The sequence below is a fragment of the Anser cygnoides genome, chromosome 1 (genome assembly GCF_040182565.1).
Source record: "Anser cygnoides isolate HZ-2024a breed goose chromosome 1, Taihu_goose_T2T_genome, whole genome shotgun sequence".
Taxonomy (NCBI): Eukaryota; Metazoa; Chordata; class Aves; order Anseriformes; family Anatidae; genus Anser; species Anser cygnoides.
Genome location: NC_089873.1, coordinates 158,388,704 through 158,407,255, shown reverse-complemented (window position 1 = coordinate 158,407,255; position 18,552 = coordinate 158,388,704). Strand labels below are relative to the sequence as shown.

General features: G+C 39.7%; 1 protein-coding gene across 2 annotated transcripts in view; it reads left to right on the top strand.

Moving 5' to 3' along the window:
* The first annotated feature begins 5,164 nt into the window (after positions 1–5,164).
* GPC6 (glypican 6) overlaps positions 5,165–18,552 on the top strand; it is an 825,524-nt gene continuing 812,136 nt past the window's right edge. Inside the window, exon 1 of one of the 2 annotated variants that reach the window (XM_066986905.1) lies at positions 5,165–6,197. In XM_066986905.1, coding sequence (XP_066843006.1) covers positions 5,840–6,197 — 358 coding nt within the window. In that variant the 5' untranslated portion in view covers positions 5,165–5,839. The remainder of the gene's footprint in view (positions 6,198–18,552) is intronic. The other variant, XM_066986906.1, reaches the window with a different exon arrangement.

The window sequence follows — 18,552 nt, the reverse complement described above, 5'->3', positions numbered from 1 at the left end:
TTGTTTAAGAGAGAACATCATATGGTCCATTATTAATATTAAATATAGGCAGATTGCATGACAGTACCTAAAAAAAAAAAAAAAAGGATAAGTAAATATATATATATACACACATACATATATATGTGTATACACATACTATGAACAGCCCTGAATGATTTGTTGTAGTCATCAGCTAAAAGGATCAATGGTTCTGTCCACCCTTTGATTACTCTTACTTCAAAGCCCAGGCATTTCCACCTACCCATTCAGTTGTTACGATATTTATAATACAGAGTCATAAACTTCTAGAATTTATTCACAAAAGGTTTCATAAAATGAACAGCTAAAATAAAATGCTGCTATTTGCCCAAAATAGCATAGCCTGCAGATTTCAAGAACAACCACTACTGCTTATAATTAATATGATATCACTGATTACCACTTATAAACCTTTCTTATGGGAGCCTAAGCCTCCTATATTATGTGTAACTGAGCATATGGAATCTTAGATCATTTTTTTACCTTCTGTCTCTGAAAATTTCAGAGGAAAAAAAGCTAGCTGTATTTCATTATTTTGTATATTTAGCAGGTCTCTTTTCTTGGCCATGAGTCTGAAAACCTTTTCTAAAAGGACTTATCTAACAGCTGTGTTGACAATTCTATTTTTTGAGTGCAACTTCAAGAGCAAGATGAATTCTTCACACCTGTGCTTCTAGAGCTTATTTTTTGGAAAGAGTTGGATTTTGCATTAATTTTGCAGAAAACACTATACAGTATAAAGGGAAAAAAAATCCCCTTCTAACATAGAATAATAAGTAAAATCAGTTTGTGAGGTGTGAAGGAAGATTATCAATGAAGGCTCTGGACACAACATGAAAAAAAACAACAACAACAAAAAAGTAAAAAGGACCATTTCACACTGTCATGCATGCCTTCATTGAATTGGTCTTTGGAAAGTTTTATTGGTACAAATTCATAGCTTAATTTCAGTCACAGTGTTATGTCATCACCATAAAGTTAAAGATTTCTGGGCTTTTAAATAATCATGTCCACCTGGGGTAGACACCGTAGACCTAGAATAAGAATATTTTCTTCATGTTATTTCTTCGTGTTTGTGCACACAGTTTTAGTGAAAAAGGAACATGTTCATATTTCTCTGTTGAGGCATATGTGGGTACCGCCTGGTGTGTATGTGACTTGGTCCTCAATATCCAGGATGTGCTCTGTACTCTAAAAAGATACACATTGGATATTCGTATGGGACTGGATCTCCCCCTAAAATGAAGAAAAGGTCCTGCCACTCCCACATGCAGGGCTACAGTTCTGAAGTTCTTCAAGGCCTTTTATCCACAGACTGAGGCTGATTCCACAGAAGTCTTTCTCATTTAGAAATTAACTAAGACACCAGAGTCACTTCAGCAGCAATAATTCTATCGAACATCTAAGAATCTCACTGATTATTGTCTCATCCCAGGAAACCTTCTTGCTAGAAGTCTATTATGTGAAAGCTGAAAATCTAAGGAGCACATAGATTTAACAGTGAGCCCAGAAGTCAGCTTCTTCTTCTTCTTTTTTTTTTTTTTTTGTAAAGTTGAGTTATAGAACTTTTTGACATTTGCCAAAGCTTTGTTGTCAAGTCAGATGAAAGATGCTTTTGTCTATACAGTCCCCTTAATACCTATGACATCAACGAGAGTTTTTTGATAACACCTGAAAATAAATCTATGCATCTTTCAAAGTAACATCATTTATCATGTTTGCAAACTGAAATAACTCAAAAATATGAAAAAATGAGTACAACTTCCTTTTACAATCTCAATTTCACTCCTATGTACTACACATTACAATTTTTAAAATTCATAATCATATTTTTCCACCGTGTCCTTGAATTGTTCAGAGCTCAGGATGATGTCTGCTTGGCAAATGATGCAGCAATTCAATATTTATTTTTGTCCTGATTGTTTGGAGATTTCATAGCTCCATTCCTGCACACTATAAAACTGTCTCAGCTACGTGGGGCAGAGTGTTCCAGTGGTTGGAGGAATTAATGCTGGCTGTTGCTCCACTTTGGATTGATAGTTTTATTATGATGTAGTGTGAATGATTACTTTTAATTCATTTGTTATAAAAGTATTTGGAAACAAAGGTTAAAAATCATTTGTCTTCCACGTTTTTGGCACAACTGTGGGAAAGAGTTCACAAAAAATGAATCAGTAGAACTTGATATGAATGAACACTTTGTACTTGGAATAACTTCGGGAAAAAACACCACCACCAACAAAGCCCATAGTCATGGTAAGCTTGACAAGTAGATGCATTGCAAAATCTTCATTCCAGGAGTAATCTATGTTGCTACATTGAACGAGTTTGGTGGAGGGGGCTCTCCACAAGAGTAAATGATTGATTTTCAGTCTGGTTGCCAAGCAAGCAAAATATTAAATATATTTATATATATATTGTTTATTTATTTTTTTTCACAGAAATAGAAAATAAGCAAAAGAAGCAACCCCTGGTGATTAAAATGTTCCATTAAGTAAAACTAAATGTTTCCTGTTGGTGCTTATGCAAATTAACTAAATTTGTTGCTTCCTAAAATTGATGTAGGAAAAGCTAGGCATTTGCCAGAAAATTTAGAGGCCTCAGCATCCACCAATATGCAGCAACTCAGAATCAAGTCCATCTCAGCTGGAGAACACTTTAACCAGGAAGGTATTAATCACCATGTCAAGGAGGAGGAAGCAGGGCTTTATTCAACATTTTTTATACATTAAATTGTTTCTAAATCAGCAACCAGTGGTCACTAGTTCCTCCTTCTAAAATAACAAGTTAAAGAGGCATTTTCACCTCTTTTGCAACATGCTAGTTATGTGTTTTTTATAAGCTCAGACAGCTGAAAAAAGGGAAGATATAGTGAGACCACATGAAATATCCTAATAGTCTAGGTACTGAAATATGAGAGATTTTATCTTGTGCCTATCATACCTGACAGGAGGTGTTATGTTTCTAAGGGATTGCTAAAGCCACTGGCTTAGAGAACATTCTGACCTGGGCTTGCTTTGGAGATCTTCCACTTTGTATAAAATTAATTACATATGTACTGAGAACGCACAATGATTCTCCCATGTGATGAGTGGGAGATTTGTGGAAATGGTAAAAATATCTGTGTTGAAACGTGAGATTCAATTAGAACTCTTGGGAGAACAAGTGTTCATTTAACATGTAGAACTGTGATGCAGCCGGATGTCCTGGCCATTTATGTCAGAGGCACGATTCAAGGATGGAAATGAGTCTGAGTTTCCCACAGCAGTTTTCCATATAACATGCATGCTATTTCATAATATAACATACATGCATATATATTTTATTATACTATATTTATTATTTATTATATTATATGTAACATACATACATATATATTTTATATATAAAATATAACATACATAACATAACATACATGCTATTTCATATATAAGGCAACTATTGTTGCCTTATATAAATTACAGCCATACTATCAAAGGTATGAATTCAACTGATATTTGCAAAAAAAATAAAAATAAAAATAATAAAAATGGGAGGGTGAATAAGCTCTCTTTTCTTTCTAGCAAATTTACAATTTTCTGGAAAAGAAGTATTGATTAACTAGATCAACTCCTGAGTTAATCATAGAATCTCTTTTGCTCTTCTACAATGATTTCTGCATTTTGAACCAGTTTGCTCTAATTTTACTCATGTGCATCTTTGAGTTTGTGTCAAATAATTTTTCTGTGGGTTGAAAAAGTGTTGAAGAAGATTGGATTGTGGGGGCGTCTGTCATATGTTGTAAGCTAACTCTGTGCTTTGACCACAGTGCAGAGGAAAGTTTGAGCATTCCAAAAGAAATGAAGTGCACATAACATTCGTAACACCCTCTTGATCCTATCTTGGGGTGAAATGGATGTATTTTAAGATCTGACAAAGCTTCTCCACATAGTAGTAAATTTATGGACCTTGCCTAACATTTCATTTATCTGGTGTCACTGCCACACACAAGCAGCTTATCATTTGTAGTGGGCAGGTGACAGAGGACTTCCATCCTGTCTTAACACCAGATAAACCTGGATGTTACCATTGGCTGGCTTACAGGACTCTATTCTAATAAAAGTCATTGCTCATCCACACTTTCCTGGGCCCCTTGGCTCTACATGCCCAGGAACTTTGCTAGGAAGAGGGAGGACAAGACAAGCACATGTGAATTCTGCTTCTCTGCAGGTACAAAAGCAGTGTCAGAGCACCATCATTCTGTTGGTGGAGAAAAGAAGAGGGAAGAATAAGAAATGACAATGTGGGAGAGCGAAAATGGTAAGGGAGGCTAGGGAAGTATATGACTGGTGAGACCAGCCTGTATACACTGGCCCAGACCCAAGACTAATATTGCACTTACTGTGACACTACAGTAGTATTGGTACCTAATAATTTTGGTCTAATTTGAATCCATCTTGAATTATGATACTGACATAGCATTGCTGTGTGGCTCCTCACTGATAAGTGTGCCTGAAGGCTTGTGGTCTTTTATCTCTTCTGTTGGCCTGCTTCACTTCATCCTGGGCCTGACATCTCTGTCTGTATACTTTTGACAAAATATCACACTTCTCTACAGCACTCGTAAAAAGCACTGCAATAAATCCTTTCAAACTCTAACTTTGGATTTTACTATCAAACACTTAAGAACAGAATATTTTTCTTTCTCCTTAAGCAGAGACTGAATTCACCTTGCAGGAATTTTCTTCACTTCCCCCATTCAGTTCTTTGCAGGTGCTCATTTGCAGGAGAGAATTTATGGCTTTGTCCCCTGTTCTCCTCTCCTAGGGTGGCGCAAATTACCTGGGTCAAGGACTGCCTTTTTTTTTTTCCTTTGTCTCTCCCTCATTCTGCTCTGTCTCTTGCACAGACACAGCCTTCCTTCCCTCTCCTTTAGCTGATGGGCTCTTCCTCATTATAGCTCTTCAGCTTAGGCATTTACGTGTGCAACAAATAATAATGAGAATAAAAGTATTTATGGGGCCCACTCCAAACATGACATTACAGAGAGCAAAACTGTCGATGAGTACCTTTTTTTGACTTCTTGCTAGCAGGCAGTTTGTAATTTTAGGGCCAGAAGCGCCTGGATTTGTGGTAAGCAGGAAGTTTTCAGAGATGTGGGTGCTTTTCCTTCCTTCCACCAGCAAACAGCAATCCACGCCAGGATTTGCTTTCTGCTCCTGTATTTCGGCGATGCAATGTGTAGCACGTTTCTCTCTGTGTGTGTGTGTGTGTGTGTGTCTGTGTGTCTGTGTGTGTGTGTGTGTGTGTCTGTGTGTGTCTGTGTGTGTCTGTGTGTGTATGCGTATGTGCGTGTGTCTCTCCCTCTCTGTATCTGCCTCCAGGATTTCGCCCTGCCTGGCTCAGGAGGCTGCTCTAGCGCTGCGCGGAGCAGAGGTTTCCCCGGATCCCGTAAATACAGGCACACGCACCCAGTGCACCACACGCATTCACATGCACACACACACACACAGACACACGCACGCACACAGCCGCTGTCCAGTCCATCCCCACGCCGGCTGCTTTCTCCACCACCTCCAGCCTCGCAGAGGCGGCAGGCGCAGCTCCGCGGCAGATCGCGCCGCCGCTGACCCGGGACTCCGCTCGCAGCAACGCGCCCGCGGTGTCAATCTCCACCACCAATAGCAAGATTCCCCACCACCACATTTTTTTTCTTTTTCTTTTTCTTTTTTTTTTTCTTTTTTTTTTTTTTTTGGCGGGGGGCGAGACCCTTTTGCATTTGGACCAGCAGCCGGAGGGACGAAGCTGCCTCTTTCCTTCCCCTGCGCACCGTGCGCGCATGAGTGTGTGTGCGCGCCCACCTTCCCCCCGCCTCCCAAAAGTTTGCCTCGGCGGCCGGGGGGCTCCCGGGCCGCCCCCCCCTCAGCCGGGGGGCGCGGCGGCGGCGCGGTGGCTGCGCGGCGACGGCGCGGGACTTGCGCGCTGCGCGGGACTTGCGCGCCGCGCCATGCCGGCGGCGCGGGGGGCTGCGCGCTGCGCCCTGGCGGGGCTGCTCCTGCTCCTGCTCCCGCTGCTGCTGCTGCTGCCGCCCGCGGCCGCGGGGGCCGACGGCAAAGCGCGGAGCTGCGGCGAGGTGCGGCAGGCGTACAGCGCCAAGGGCTTCAGCCTGGCCAGCGTGCCCTACCAGGAGATCGCAGGTAAGGGGCCGGGGTCGCGGAGGGGTGGTGGTGGTGTGTGTGGGGGTGCTACCGGCGGCCGGCTGCGCGCACTCGCCGCGGGTGCGGGGCTGGGCACCGCCGGGCTGCGTGCGCGGCGTGGAGCGGCTCTGCCGGCTCCCGGGGGCACCCGGTGCTCGCCGGCGGGGCGCGCGCGTGTAAAGAAATGAATGGATTTATGAAACAAACAGCAGCAACAACAACAACAACAAAAACCAAAAAAAAAAACTATGGGGGTGGGGGTAAGAAAAAGGAAAGAAAAGAGAAAAAAAAAAAACGAGGACGCGGGCGAGCCTCAGCAGCGATTGTGTTCGTCTGCAGAAACTTCTTGAGAGTTGCAGCCGGGTTGCTGGAGGCAGAAAGCTGTTCCGCAGTGGCTCCTGCTGCCGCTGTGGGCAGGGGGCAATAACTTTGCCCTCTGCCAGCGGGGACGGGGCGTGAGGGAGGAGGAGGAGGGGGGAGAGGCAACCCTGCCTGGGGCCTCCGAGGCTGGCAGGCTGTGTCCCCGGCCGCTCCGTGCCGCCGCCGCCGCCTGTTCCGACGGAGCGAGGACAGCCTCTTGGAGGCGCAGCCCAAAAAGAGCAGAAGCATCAGCTGCTGGGGAGAAATCCCCCCTCTCCGCCCCCCCCCCCCCCCCCCCCCCACACACACTCCGCCGCCGGAGACGCCGGGCAGCCTGTCAGTTAGCTCTTCCTTCTGCTGAAACGTGCCTACAACAGGTTATACCTCACTCTACATACGAAAGGTGTTTTATTATTATAACAATTGTAATTTTTATTTGCCAGCTTTTCCCTTATCCATATTGCATCTTTGGAACTGATTGAATGAAAATATGTCTGAGGCAGATAATCCTTTAGCGATTGGAGAGCATGACAAAAAGAGAGAAATAATATGAGAAGGCATGAGCTTGAGCTGCTCAAATTGGACTGCTTGAGCCCTCAAGAAAGGTTTCTGCTTTGCCACCAAGGCTTTGCTGCTAGATTTTGCTGTTAGTACAGTGAATTAGATGCTCCTCACTTTGCTTGCTTCCTTTTTAAAGTTGGAAGCAGTACATTTTTCCTGAGGTGAAATAAAGCCACGGTTACTTACTGTGCACAATTTAGCACTTTTCAAGAGGAATGATAAATGCGGAAAATGTTAGGACAGTGAGGATGTATTTCACAAAAATGTTAGGAAGGTTGTTCCACGTTGCCAATGCATAACAGACCCTGTCTCTGCATAGCCTTCGTGGTTCCTTCGGACAAGCAGATCTGACCCACTGACGTGTTGGAACAAGGTGGGAGAGAGTGGGGCCTGTGCATGTTACTGTTCCACAGGCACCTTCATCCCTTGGGCTCACCAATTGTCTGGTCTTTCTGTGTTCTTATTTTAAAACTTCTGCTTAAGTTGCTTGTCAGTTATATGCACAGTTTTATGAAATCTCTCTTGTGAGCCACAGACCCCGTGGTCATACTTTCTTTCCTTTTACTTACTGTTACTCCATCTGCGTGGAGACAGAGTGGTAGAATATTCCCTGTCACATTTAAAAAAGAATGAATTCCAGTGAATTTCAGTGTTTTAGTAACTTTGTTTAAACACTTGTTGCTTTCAGCTCACAGACCAGTTTTATCATCTTATTTTTTGAACATTCAAAGCAAAGTTGCCATGCACTTTTAAGGAATTCTGGTTACTCAGTTTGCAAGTTTCTGTTAACATGTACCAATATAGAAAGACTCATGGTAGCTAAATATTTAATAATAGTTACATCTAATATCACTTTTTAGTTTCCTCTTAAGGTTTACAAGTAACACATACTTTATGTTTTATGCAGGTGTGAATTATTGTTTTCTGCACTTCCTATTACAGGTTGTTTATTTTCTTTGTGGCTTATCTGACTTTTGGCTAGTTGGTGTATAGGTGTATCAACTTTAAAGCAGTTTGTGTGTAGCTACTCAGTTGTTGGAAGATTGAGATTGTTTAAGGTGTGTATCAGAGAACACTCTTTTCCTGTGGTGCTGAGAGGTTTTGTAATAACCTCTCATGAAACATGGGATCTTGTTAATGTGAAAGCTACCTATTTGCAACCAGGCACAATGTTGGAACTGCTTAATTAAAGCAATTAACATACAGATTTCAGAATAATTGTTTTCATTCTGTCCTTTTCCACCATACTGATTTGGTTAAAAAAGCAATTTGTTACTGTTATGAAACAAGTGTAGTCTGTCAAAGGCCCCATGTTTTAAAGAGTTTAAAGTACTTTAATTATGTTCATATTTCTGAACAAGTGTGTTTTTAAGAGACTTTTAATCGATGACTTGATTATATGATGGAAAATAGTATTACATAGTATGGTTGATGTCTTTTGATTTAGCAGTAGTCATATGTTTCCAATTGTCATTTGTTAAAAAGCTACTTCCTAGCAAGGACTGTTGAAACTGGATAAACTGAAGTGGTAGCACAGATGTGCTTATGCAAAGAGCTCAACAATCTATTTAAATAAGAGAGGCTATGGACACAGAGGTGCCCCTCTGCTGAAAGGAGCAGCAAAACCAAACTTGTTTGATAACTTTTTGTAAAATTATTTATACCAGCACTCACTATAAAATTCTGAATGGAGAAGGTGGAAGTATAGGATTTTAAAAGCTACCTGTTTGTGCACTGTAAGGCAAGGTTTTCCTACTGTATTTTATTACAAGTGAAATTTGTTGAAGTTGGTAATAATATAATTATAGTCATCTGCTATGCCCTTATAACAATGCTAAATTGTTCAATGAAATTGTATAGCAGTTATTTGTAATCAGCTTGTTTGCATCTAACATCCTGTCTGATCACCAAATTCTGGTGCTGACCTACACTGAGTATGACATACAAAGTTGGTTTATAACACAGGTCATCAAAGTAAGTCCTCAATAAAGGAACTTTGCCTGTGAATGGTGAGGGGGTAGACAGAGGAAAGTTTGTTGTGTATGTATTATGCTGCTGTGGGCCTGATTCTGTGCAAAAACAGCATTAGTCACAGGGTGGGTGTCAGTAGCTTGTGTTGTACACTGAGATATCCTTGTAAAATCTGTCCTCTTGTAGAACTGAGCATCCTGCATTTGAAAAAGAATTGAACTGCCAGGTTCATGCTACCATAATCCAACATTCAGGAGCTCTGAGCAGAGCTCTTAATGACTATACAGAAATGTTTCACTCTAGGAAAATCTGTCACCTAAAAGTTAATTCAAAAGTGAAGTCACAGCACATATCTGTTAATAATACTTGTTTTTAATCCAGCCATGATTTTAGTAACTTTAAGTAAGCATTGTATGGGAAACCAGGAGTATGAGACATCAAAGTTAAAGGTGGAGCATGTCCTTACCTCAAACTGTTCTGTTGTTGGATTTGTTTTGTTGCTTTTTTTTTTTTTTTTAATAGATGTTGAATAATAGTGTATTTAATAGTGTATTTAAAGAAACACTAGAAGTGTTCCGGTGAAGTGTCCTACTGTAAAGATGTTGAATTCTAAATAGTTCTTAAGAAGTTAGAGGGCTTTGTTCTCCTGTGGAGATGATGAAAGAGGTGAGATTCTGGCAACACATAGACACTATAGTGAAAGTAACTGAAATGAAAGCAGAAGCAAACCCTTCATTTTGAAGGTCAGGAGTCACTTGAAATTGTACTTTGATGAATGGGTTTCATAGTGGCATAATTCAGAGGTGTTGGCTGAAGAAAACTAGCAAACATAACACAGTTGCTTGTAGCTCTAAAGTGGTAATAATAATAATAAAAATAAACTCAGTAGTCACTCATGCAATTGAGCTATTAGTCCATGCCAAATATTCCAATATATGAATGTTTTTCTTTGCTTTAAGTAGCTCTAATATGTAATGACAGATTTACAGAAGAACAGTGGAAAATTCTCCTGACCATGTCTGTGTCAAAGTGCTTCTTAATTAATGTTTTCTTTTACTGTTTCTTTACTGATGTCACTGAGAATTCTGTGAACAAATGGGGATTCAAATAAACCTTGTGTAGCTGTCTCATGAGTATAAAATAGGAATAGGCTTATCAAAATCAATAATATAATCGATGCAAACTTGTGAAATCTGAATTGGGCCACTGGAGGTTAATTCATTCCTGAATTTAGTAGTGAAAATGAAGATGAATGTGGAATTTGACGTAATCTATTGTGCTTGTCTTGTTTTAACCCTGTTGTAAAAGTATCCTCTACCTTGTATATGACTGCTTCTCACCTCCGTGATTTCAGGAACTGCAGCAGCAGGAGAGTCTCTGGTCACACTCCCTAATGACCTGCCCTATTTTCCCATTGTGAGTGCATGTGTGCATTTAGCAAGGAGGGAGTATAGTTCTTCTAAGACCTGGCTTTGCTATCACTGTTGTGCATATTTATTGGTTTGTATGTGACCAGGTCCATTAAAGTGAATACAACTTACGTATGCACATCTAAACCTAAAAGTACTCTGTAAGATCAGGGCCTTGGAGGAGAAATAGCATGTTTTTAATGCTTATAAATAATTGATTTTGACTGAGAATTTTAAATCTTAGCATCTGGAGTTTTCCGATCTGATTTTATGGTAGTGTATTTTGGAAAAGAGGATTTAAAGTAGAAGCAGCAATGCTTAAATAATTAGTGTAATGATGAATTTCAGTGTACTGTACTCTAATCATCCTAATCATCTTTTTTTTTTTTTCTCCTTTCTATTAACTGTCTGGTTTGTCTGATTTATAATCCAAAAGCATACCTAAAGCTATAATAATTTCTACACTTCTAAGTGCTATTGTGTTAAACTGTTGTAATGCTGTATTAGTACTGGTTTCATCATATGCTATTGTGAAATACTCCTGAGATTAGGTGGTGTTCAGACACCAGAGAGGTCAAGCACTATGTTAAAAGCTCAGGCCATTCTTTTTATATTACTGCAATAAAGAATATATTCATTTCATTTATATTACCACTTGGCTCTCATAAAAGGTCAGTTTCAGCTGAATGTACAATTACTTGCAAATGGCAAGTCTTATAACAAGTGATCAACAATAAAAGCTTTCCTGGGTAATCTGCCTTTAAAATTACCACCTGCCATTTCTTTGAATGACTTGAGGATCTTGCAATATCACTCAGAGATCTCTGTCTTATTCCCCACGATATGTGTAAGAAAACTATGCATACTAATCTTCCTTTCTGCTTAGCAAAGTGAAAATGCATAATTACATTAAAGTTTCTAGTTGAAATAACAAGCTTGGTGCTTAAAACTCCATTACAGTATCAAAGTATCAGCACTCCCATTACTAGCAAAATGAAATTACATTTTCAATGAACTATGACTTTATGCTACCCTTCATACCTGGTTAATGGGTGCTATCTCCCTGGGAAGGGAGCCTTCATTCTGTGGTTTTGACTGTTCATACTGCCAGGCATAATTATTTTAGCAGCTTAAATATGTGTAAAAGAATTAATACTTCTCCACAAATTCCTAGGAACAGCATTTAAAGGTTGGAGTTTAAAAGCAGAGTAGTTATTATGCTAAACAGACAGAATACATTACAAGATGCAAAAGGAATTTAAAATGTGTTGCAGATGGCAGGAAAACATGTGCCTGGTGAAATTCATAGCACTTTATTCTTCTGCATGTAAAAACAGCCTAAAACCTTCTGAAAAGAAGGTTTGCTTTCTTCCCCGTTTATTGCTACAGAGCTGCTGCACACGCTCCAAACCCGACCTTTCCCTCACAGCGTTTTTTCAGCCCGTGCCCTAGGAGGCTGCCACAAAGACCGCCAGCACCCTCGTATGAACTTCCTTCACTTAACGCGACCTCTTCCTTCGAGCTAAGCGCCGCGTCGGTACCTTTCCACGCCGCCTCTCGAGCTCCGAACCCTAAAGGGGTGAGAGGTACCGCGGGCTGCGGGCGCTGCCCGCCGCCGAGCCGGCCTCCCCTGGGCGTGAGGCCGGCGGCGGAGTGGGAGGGCTTTCCCCGCTCTTCCCCCGCAGCCGCCTCTCCGCGCTGCAGCGGCGGGGCGCGCCCAGGAGGCGGCTCTGCCGCCCCTCGCCAAGCCGGCCGGGAGCCCCCCGGCGGGGGATTGATTTCCACCTCTCCCGACAGGAGCTGCTTTCGGTCCACGGAGAGGAAGCGGCGAGGGCCGGTGCTCCAAACGCAAACAGCAAATTGCTCTCTGGCTCTCGCAGCCTGCGAGGTCTGTTACCTTAAGCTTTTAATGGCCTTTTAACAGCGTTTCCAGCTGAGCAGCAGATGTAAAGGATACGGAGCGTTGAGAGCTGTTTTTTTTTTTTTTTTTTTTTTTCCTCTCTCCTGAAAGGAACATTTCTACAGACACTCTGATAACAATGGAGCCTCGGACCTGCTCAGTGACCTGTTGGGTTTAAAATAGCAGAGAAAATTTCCCATAATAAGTGGAAGTCTCAACTATTTTTAACAGGTGCCTTACAAGGGCTATTCAGTTCAGTATGCTTTACAGAATAATGTACTGTGCATGCATACATGGAGGTGAAATCATGGCTTTTATCTGGAATCGCCTCAAAGCCACATTTAGGCACTGAAAAAAACAGGCAAGCTGCATACTTACCAGGACGGGTATTTGTGAACCAGTTGAAACTTTATTTTACAGGACCAATCTGAAAAACATGCCCAAACACACACAAATACAAACATAAACACAATGAAAAACGACACAGAGTTCAGTTCATTTATCTCAGAAAGATCAAAGGCCAAGGCAGCTGTGCCAATCCTGCGGATTGGGTAATCTAATTAGTTCAAACCTCATGCTTGACTAAGAAGTATGCGATACAACCTGCCTTTTAAAAAAAAAAAAGTCCTTTCTGTTGCCAGAAACAGATTCTTCCTGAACCTCCATAGCAATAGGTCTTGCCATATCTGTGGTGGCAGCCTCTGATATTTTTGGCTATGTCCAACTGACTTATGGGTTAGCTGTTTAACATACTAAAGACTGCAGAGACACCCGTCTGAGTTTATCTTGGAGGGAAGTCAACGTGTGGGGTGAGGCTGTTGCACAGCTGGGTATCGGACACCAATATGGCATAGCGTGAGTAGGTATATTGATTCTGCCATGGTTGTGAGAACTGTTGCTGTATATAGAAGTACCCCAAATCTGGCAAAATGTAGTCTGTGAGTGTCGCACTGCAGTTGTCACATATGATGTTTGCAGTTGGCTTTTGGGCTATGGTATCCCTTGGATTTTTCCTTTGACAGCCCATAAAAAGTAATTAATACAGGAAACTAGAATGGCTTTCTTAAACTGAATTATGTTTTAAGAAGTGAAGCATAGCATTATGGAAAGGATCTTTATGTGCAGTTATCCTATCGAAAGTGTGATTGTGCTGATTGATGGCTATTTCCAGGGAGGCTCCCACCAGAATTCTGTGTATATTTGGTTCTTATCAGTCCAGGATACAGTTTCCTATCTTCTGGAAATGTTTCTCTTTCAATTGCTCTTTTCTAGGTTTCATTTTTCTGGTGTTTTCAATCATGCAACAGGGTTGACTTTTTAGAGAAAGTGTTGGTATTTATGGTTGCAGCATTTGAATCTAGAACAACCCTTTCTCTTGCCTTGTAAATGCCACATTGATCTGTGTTATGGTTTTGGATAGATTTCTGTGAGTGTTGCCATCTGTGGCTTTGGAGTCCAAAAATGCAGCTCTAGATAGAGGAAATGAGGTTAGTAAAAAGCTGACTTAGAGAACAGGGGAGAAAATATAAGGTAGAATGAATTGTTGGAGAGTGGACTGTTTCTGGAAAATGAACGAAACATGAATGGGGATACTTCTTTCATGGCTCAAGTCACTTTGCAATCACTGTGTTAGGTATTAAGGCCCTTCTCATAGTTAAAAACCTATGTAGGAGACGGCAACCAGACTGAAAAAGTGCATTCATTCTAGTCAAAGTTTTGGATGAATAGGATACAAAGAATAAGGGAGGGAGCAGAGATGGTCCATTTTTCTTTATTTTTTCTTTATTTTTTGGAGCCCTACTTGGTCTTTACAGTCAGATTTCTCCTTTTTGTTACCATCTAGGTGGTTAAACATCCCGTGTAAAGCAGATTGTGGTGGCCTGATCAGTCATGCTCCAAAATGGAAAAAGTTCTAATCAAGATGTTTTGGCATTTCCAATGTTAAACAGTTCCTTCAAAGCTCTTTTCTTTGCTTTGTGTGCTTTGTGAAAGCAAAACTATCGATAAATCAAGCTCAACGTGTGATATGTAATTGCCTTGTTTCAGAGAGAACAATGCAGATTTTGCACAATGCAGATTTTGCACAATTCTCTATGTCATAACTTTATGTAACTGTGCTCCATAACCTTGCAGGGCAGGCTGTGAGTTTCTAGGTTATACTTCCTTTCAACCAGGAAAAAAAAAAAAATGTTGTAAAAGACTTGGGTTCAGACTGTCAAAGTATGTTTTCATTTACTCCTAACCCCATTGGATGGGAGTTTTCTGTCAGAAAAGTTAAGTGTGTTCTCTGTTCCTGCTTGTGACTGCTTCCCTTTCATCAGGTCTTGCAGTCAGATGTGATGACCTAGACCAGCAAGCTGATCTGATAGCTAACCCACTAAAAAGATCTTGAAGTTACACAAAACAGTATGTGGAAATGTATACCTGAAGTCATGATGAGAAAGCGGGGCTCATTCTCTTGATGGTGGCTTTCTGGTATGTACCTTAAGAAGATTATCATGAACCTGCAAGTGAATAGTTCCTTTTTTTTTTTCTTCACATGGCAGCACAGTGCAATGTGCCAGTAGTATAGTACTTTTATGGTATAATTGAGAAGAAATTACCAACAGCTGAGCATTCCTGCGTTTTATCCTCACTTTTGCACTTGATTTTATTACTGCATCAGCAAAATTTGACAAGCTGTACTAGTAAATTCATCTGTTCTCCAAAACTGAATGAGCTGAACATCTGCCTGGTCTGAGTGATCATAGTAAGAATGCTTCACTAGCTTAGGGAACTGTCTGCTTCTTATCATGTTGATGTGTGATTGTTCATGTGGTCAGTTTACTAGGTGTCTGCTGATTTTATTGCATATTTAAATTTGTGGTTTATGAGGCAAATGGATTGGATTATTAGTCCACAGGTTTATATACTGCCATTTATTGTTGTTTTCATGTTTTAAATCTTTTCTACACGAAGGTACCCATTCACAACTATATGCAGCTTCCACATGTAAAATAAAATTGAACTTATGGTAGTGGTACTGTTGAAATATAAATTGTTAAAAACAGTGGCAGAACAGTTCTTTGCATGTAATAAGTACCTTTGCATGTAATAAGTGATCAGTCAGCTGACTCCAGAAACTGTTGCAGAATGTTTAAATGTCTTTTAATTTATCACTGCCCTTGTTTTTAAATGTGTTCTAGTCCCCAGGAAACTCAAACAATGCAGTGATCCATCAAAGTAAAGGGATGATGATCATCAGTGGCCAAACAAAGCGTTTTCCAAAGCTCTTAAACTGGCAGAATGTTTGGCAAAGAAAGAAGCTGAGAGTTCAAACAGTGACTACATTTTATTTAGTTTCAAAAAATTGACTCACAGTATAAACAGAAAATAAATATTTATTTCTCATATATTAGCTTTTGGCTTTACAACTTTAGCAATATGGGATTTTGTCCATCATCAGTATCTGTATTTTCGAGAAATATGAAAAATACCTCTTGAACTGTTTCTGACTCAGACCATATTCTCTTTAACCAGTTAGAGTCCTTGCAATTTACAATATTTTTATCTAGTCTAAACTTTGCATAACATGCACATATTTAATGCGGTTTCAAAATGTAAAAGAAATTGGCAAAGTTGGCCTGCAAAAGAAACCTCTTTAATAAAATCTTTATTGTTTATTTTGTGAAGCAGTCTATACTCCGCTAGTAGTACAGCTGTAAAAAAGCAGGGTGGAAAGATCATGCTAATCAAAATTGCAAAATAGGTTGTGATAGCTCAGTAGAGATATAGTTGTTTCTGAGCAGAAAATCAAAATCTAATTTAAAAATGAAGGTATTTAAAAGAGCAGCACAGGGGAGCTTCATTTATCGAACTGGTGAAAAGCCAGGAGCAATATTCCTTGACTGCTTCTGTTCCAAGATGGTCCATCGTGCTTGCTATTGGCTAGCAATGAGCATTGTTAATTGATACCTGGAACATAACTAAAATGCATTGATTTAATACAAACACCTCTCTTTGCAATGTAGCCTGGCTGATGAAGGAACAGCTACCTGAAATTGAACACTGAAAAAGCAATTTGTTTGTTCTTAAAGTTGATCTTCAGAAATCCTGTACCATTCTTTGAATGAGAACTCCAAAGCCTCTTTCTTCTTTAGTTACTAAGACATAGTACTGAAAGCCATGTATAAATTGACTAGAATCAGATTGGTTGTGACGCACATGCACACTTGTTACAAGGATTTTTTAGTCAAATTCTGCCAAAACAGATTTTTACCCATCTCCATTAAATGCAGTGAATGGCAGAATTTAATTGAGATTTAACTGCATTTTTTTTATTTTTTTTTTTTTACAAAATTAAGTAAAGCAATAGATTATCAGAATTCAAAATCAGAATTTAATTGTGTGAAACACTGAGCAAATACAGTGTACAGTCCTTTCTACAAAAAAAGTACATTTTATATTTATGACGTTTCCTCATGAGACTTACATGTCATTTGATCATAAAATAGCAATGTACATATTGTTTAAATATTTTTCTATTACTTAAATAACAAATATAGTGCAAGTAAATATGCTGCTTAATTTTTCAGTTGTCCTTTTAAAGGGCATCAGCTTCATATCCCATTGAGATTACTGGAGTAATTGATGGATCCTTTGTAGAAGCATCTTTGTACCTTGTTAATTAGTAATTTAGTATCTGAGTTTTCTTTTTTTAAAGCAGCTCCAGCTGGACACTGTAAATCACTGTCTAGAGCACAATCAGTACAGAAACTGGCCAAACCACATACTCTTGCCTGCAACTTGTGTACCAAATCTAGTTGCTGATGGAAAAACAGAAATACAGATTGTTGATCAAGTGGAACTTTTGCGTATCTGATGAATGGATTTAAATTGCTCATCTGTCCCAGTTGCTACCCAAGAGACTAATGCTTTCTGTTCTCCTGAGAAGAACACCTGGAAATATTAGAGTCTATGCATCATGAGTAAACACAGTGTATGGATATTTGTATATACTCATGCACCTGAACAGCCCCTAACACTCAAAAAGTATGCTGAAATTCTGTCATATACAAGACAGCTTTTTTCACTGTGGATACATTTTGGATCATAAGTGAGGTCCAATTTTCCTTTTAACATTTATATAGTTTTCATTGTTAGTTTTTGCTTCTTCAAATATTCTAGAACAATTTTTATTCTTCTGGTGGTAGGATGGTCAATGCCGTCCCTCATGCTTAATGGACCTCTCAAGCTAAGTCTGCTTTTGAAGAAGAAAACCTGTATAATTTCCCTGTCCTTTTTTTTTTTTTTTTTGCTGAAACATGAGCAAAATCAAATGCAAGATGAAGAAAATTATAAAGAGCAGATTCATGCAGTTTTTAGTCTGTGTTGCTGAACAAATGAGATGCAGGTCCATAAACTGCACTTGGGCTAAAGAATCCTGCATGTAACTTTGCCATTGATTTATATAGTTTTAGGTTAGTTTTTATAGTCATTTCAACATCGTTATTACAGTTATTGTACAGCACAGACAATAAACCTTTCTAGAAAGACTAATGGAGTTGGCAAATTAGGCTCATCATTTTAATGGTTGATACATAAATGCTAATCTTTTTGTTCCATTCTGTGATGTTAGCAGCTGATCAAACTGTTGAATGCAATGACTGTTCAGATGAGTCATGCTGAAAGAACTGATATAACAGAATAAAACCAAAGACAGTACTGTTTCTATACCTTTGCATTGTAATCTTAATTAGTTTAAATCCACAAATATGAGCTTTTTGTTTGTTTGTTTGTTTGTTTGTTTGTTCGTTTGTTTTTCAAGAGCCAGTTGAAATGTGTAGGGTAAGCATTTTTCAAGATGATAGTAACAGTTAGCAGTCACATTGTATGATTAGTACACATTTGTGGTTTTGATACTCTTGATACTCTTTGATACTCTTGATACTCTTTTGATACTCTTATATTATAATCAACCTATTATTAGGTTGGATGTTAGGAAGTACTTCTTTACCGAAAGGGTTATTAAGCATTGGAACGGGCTGCCCAGGGAGGTGGTGGAGTCACCATCCCTGGAGGTCTTTAAAAGACATTTAGATGTAGAGCTTAGCGATATGGTTTAGTGGAGTACTTAGTGTTAGGTCGGAGGTTGGACTTGATGATCTTGAGGTCT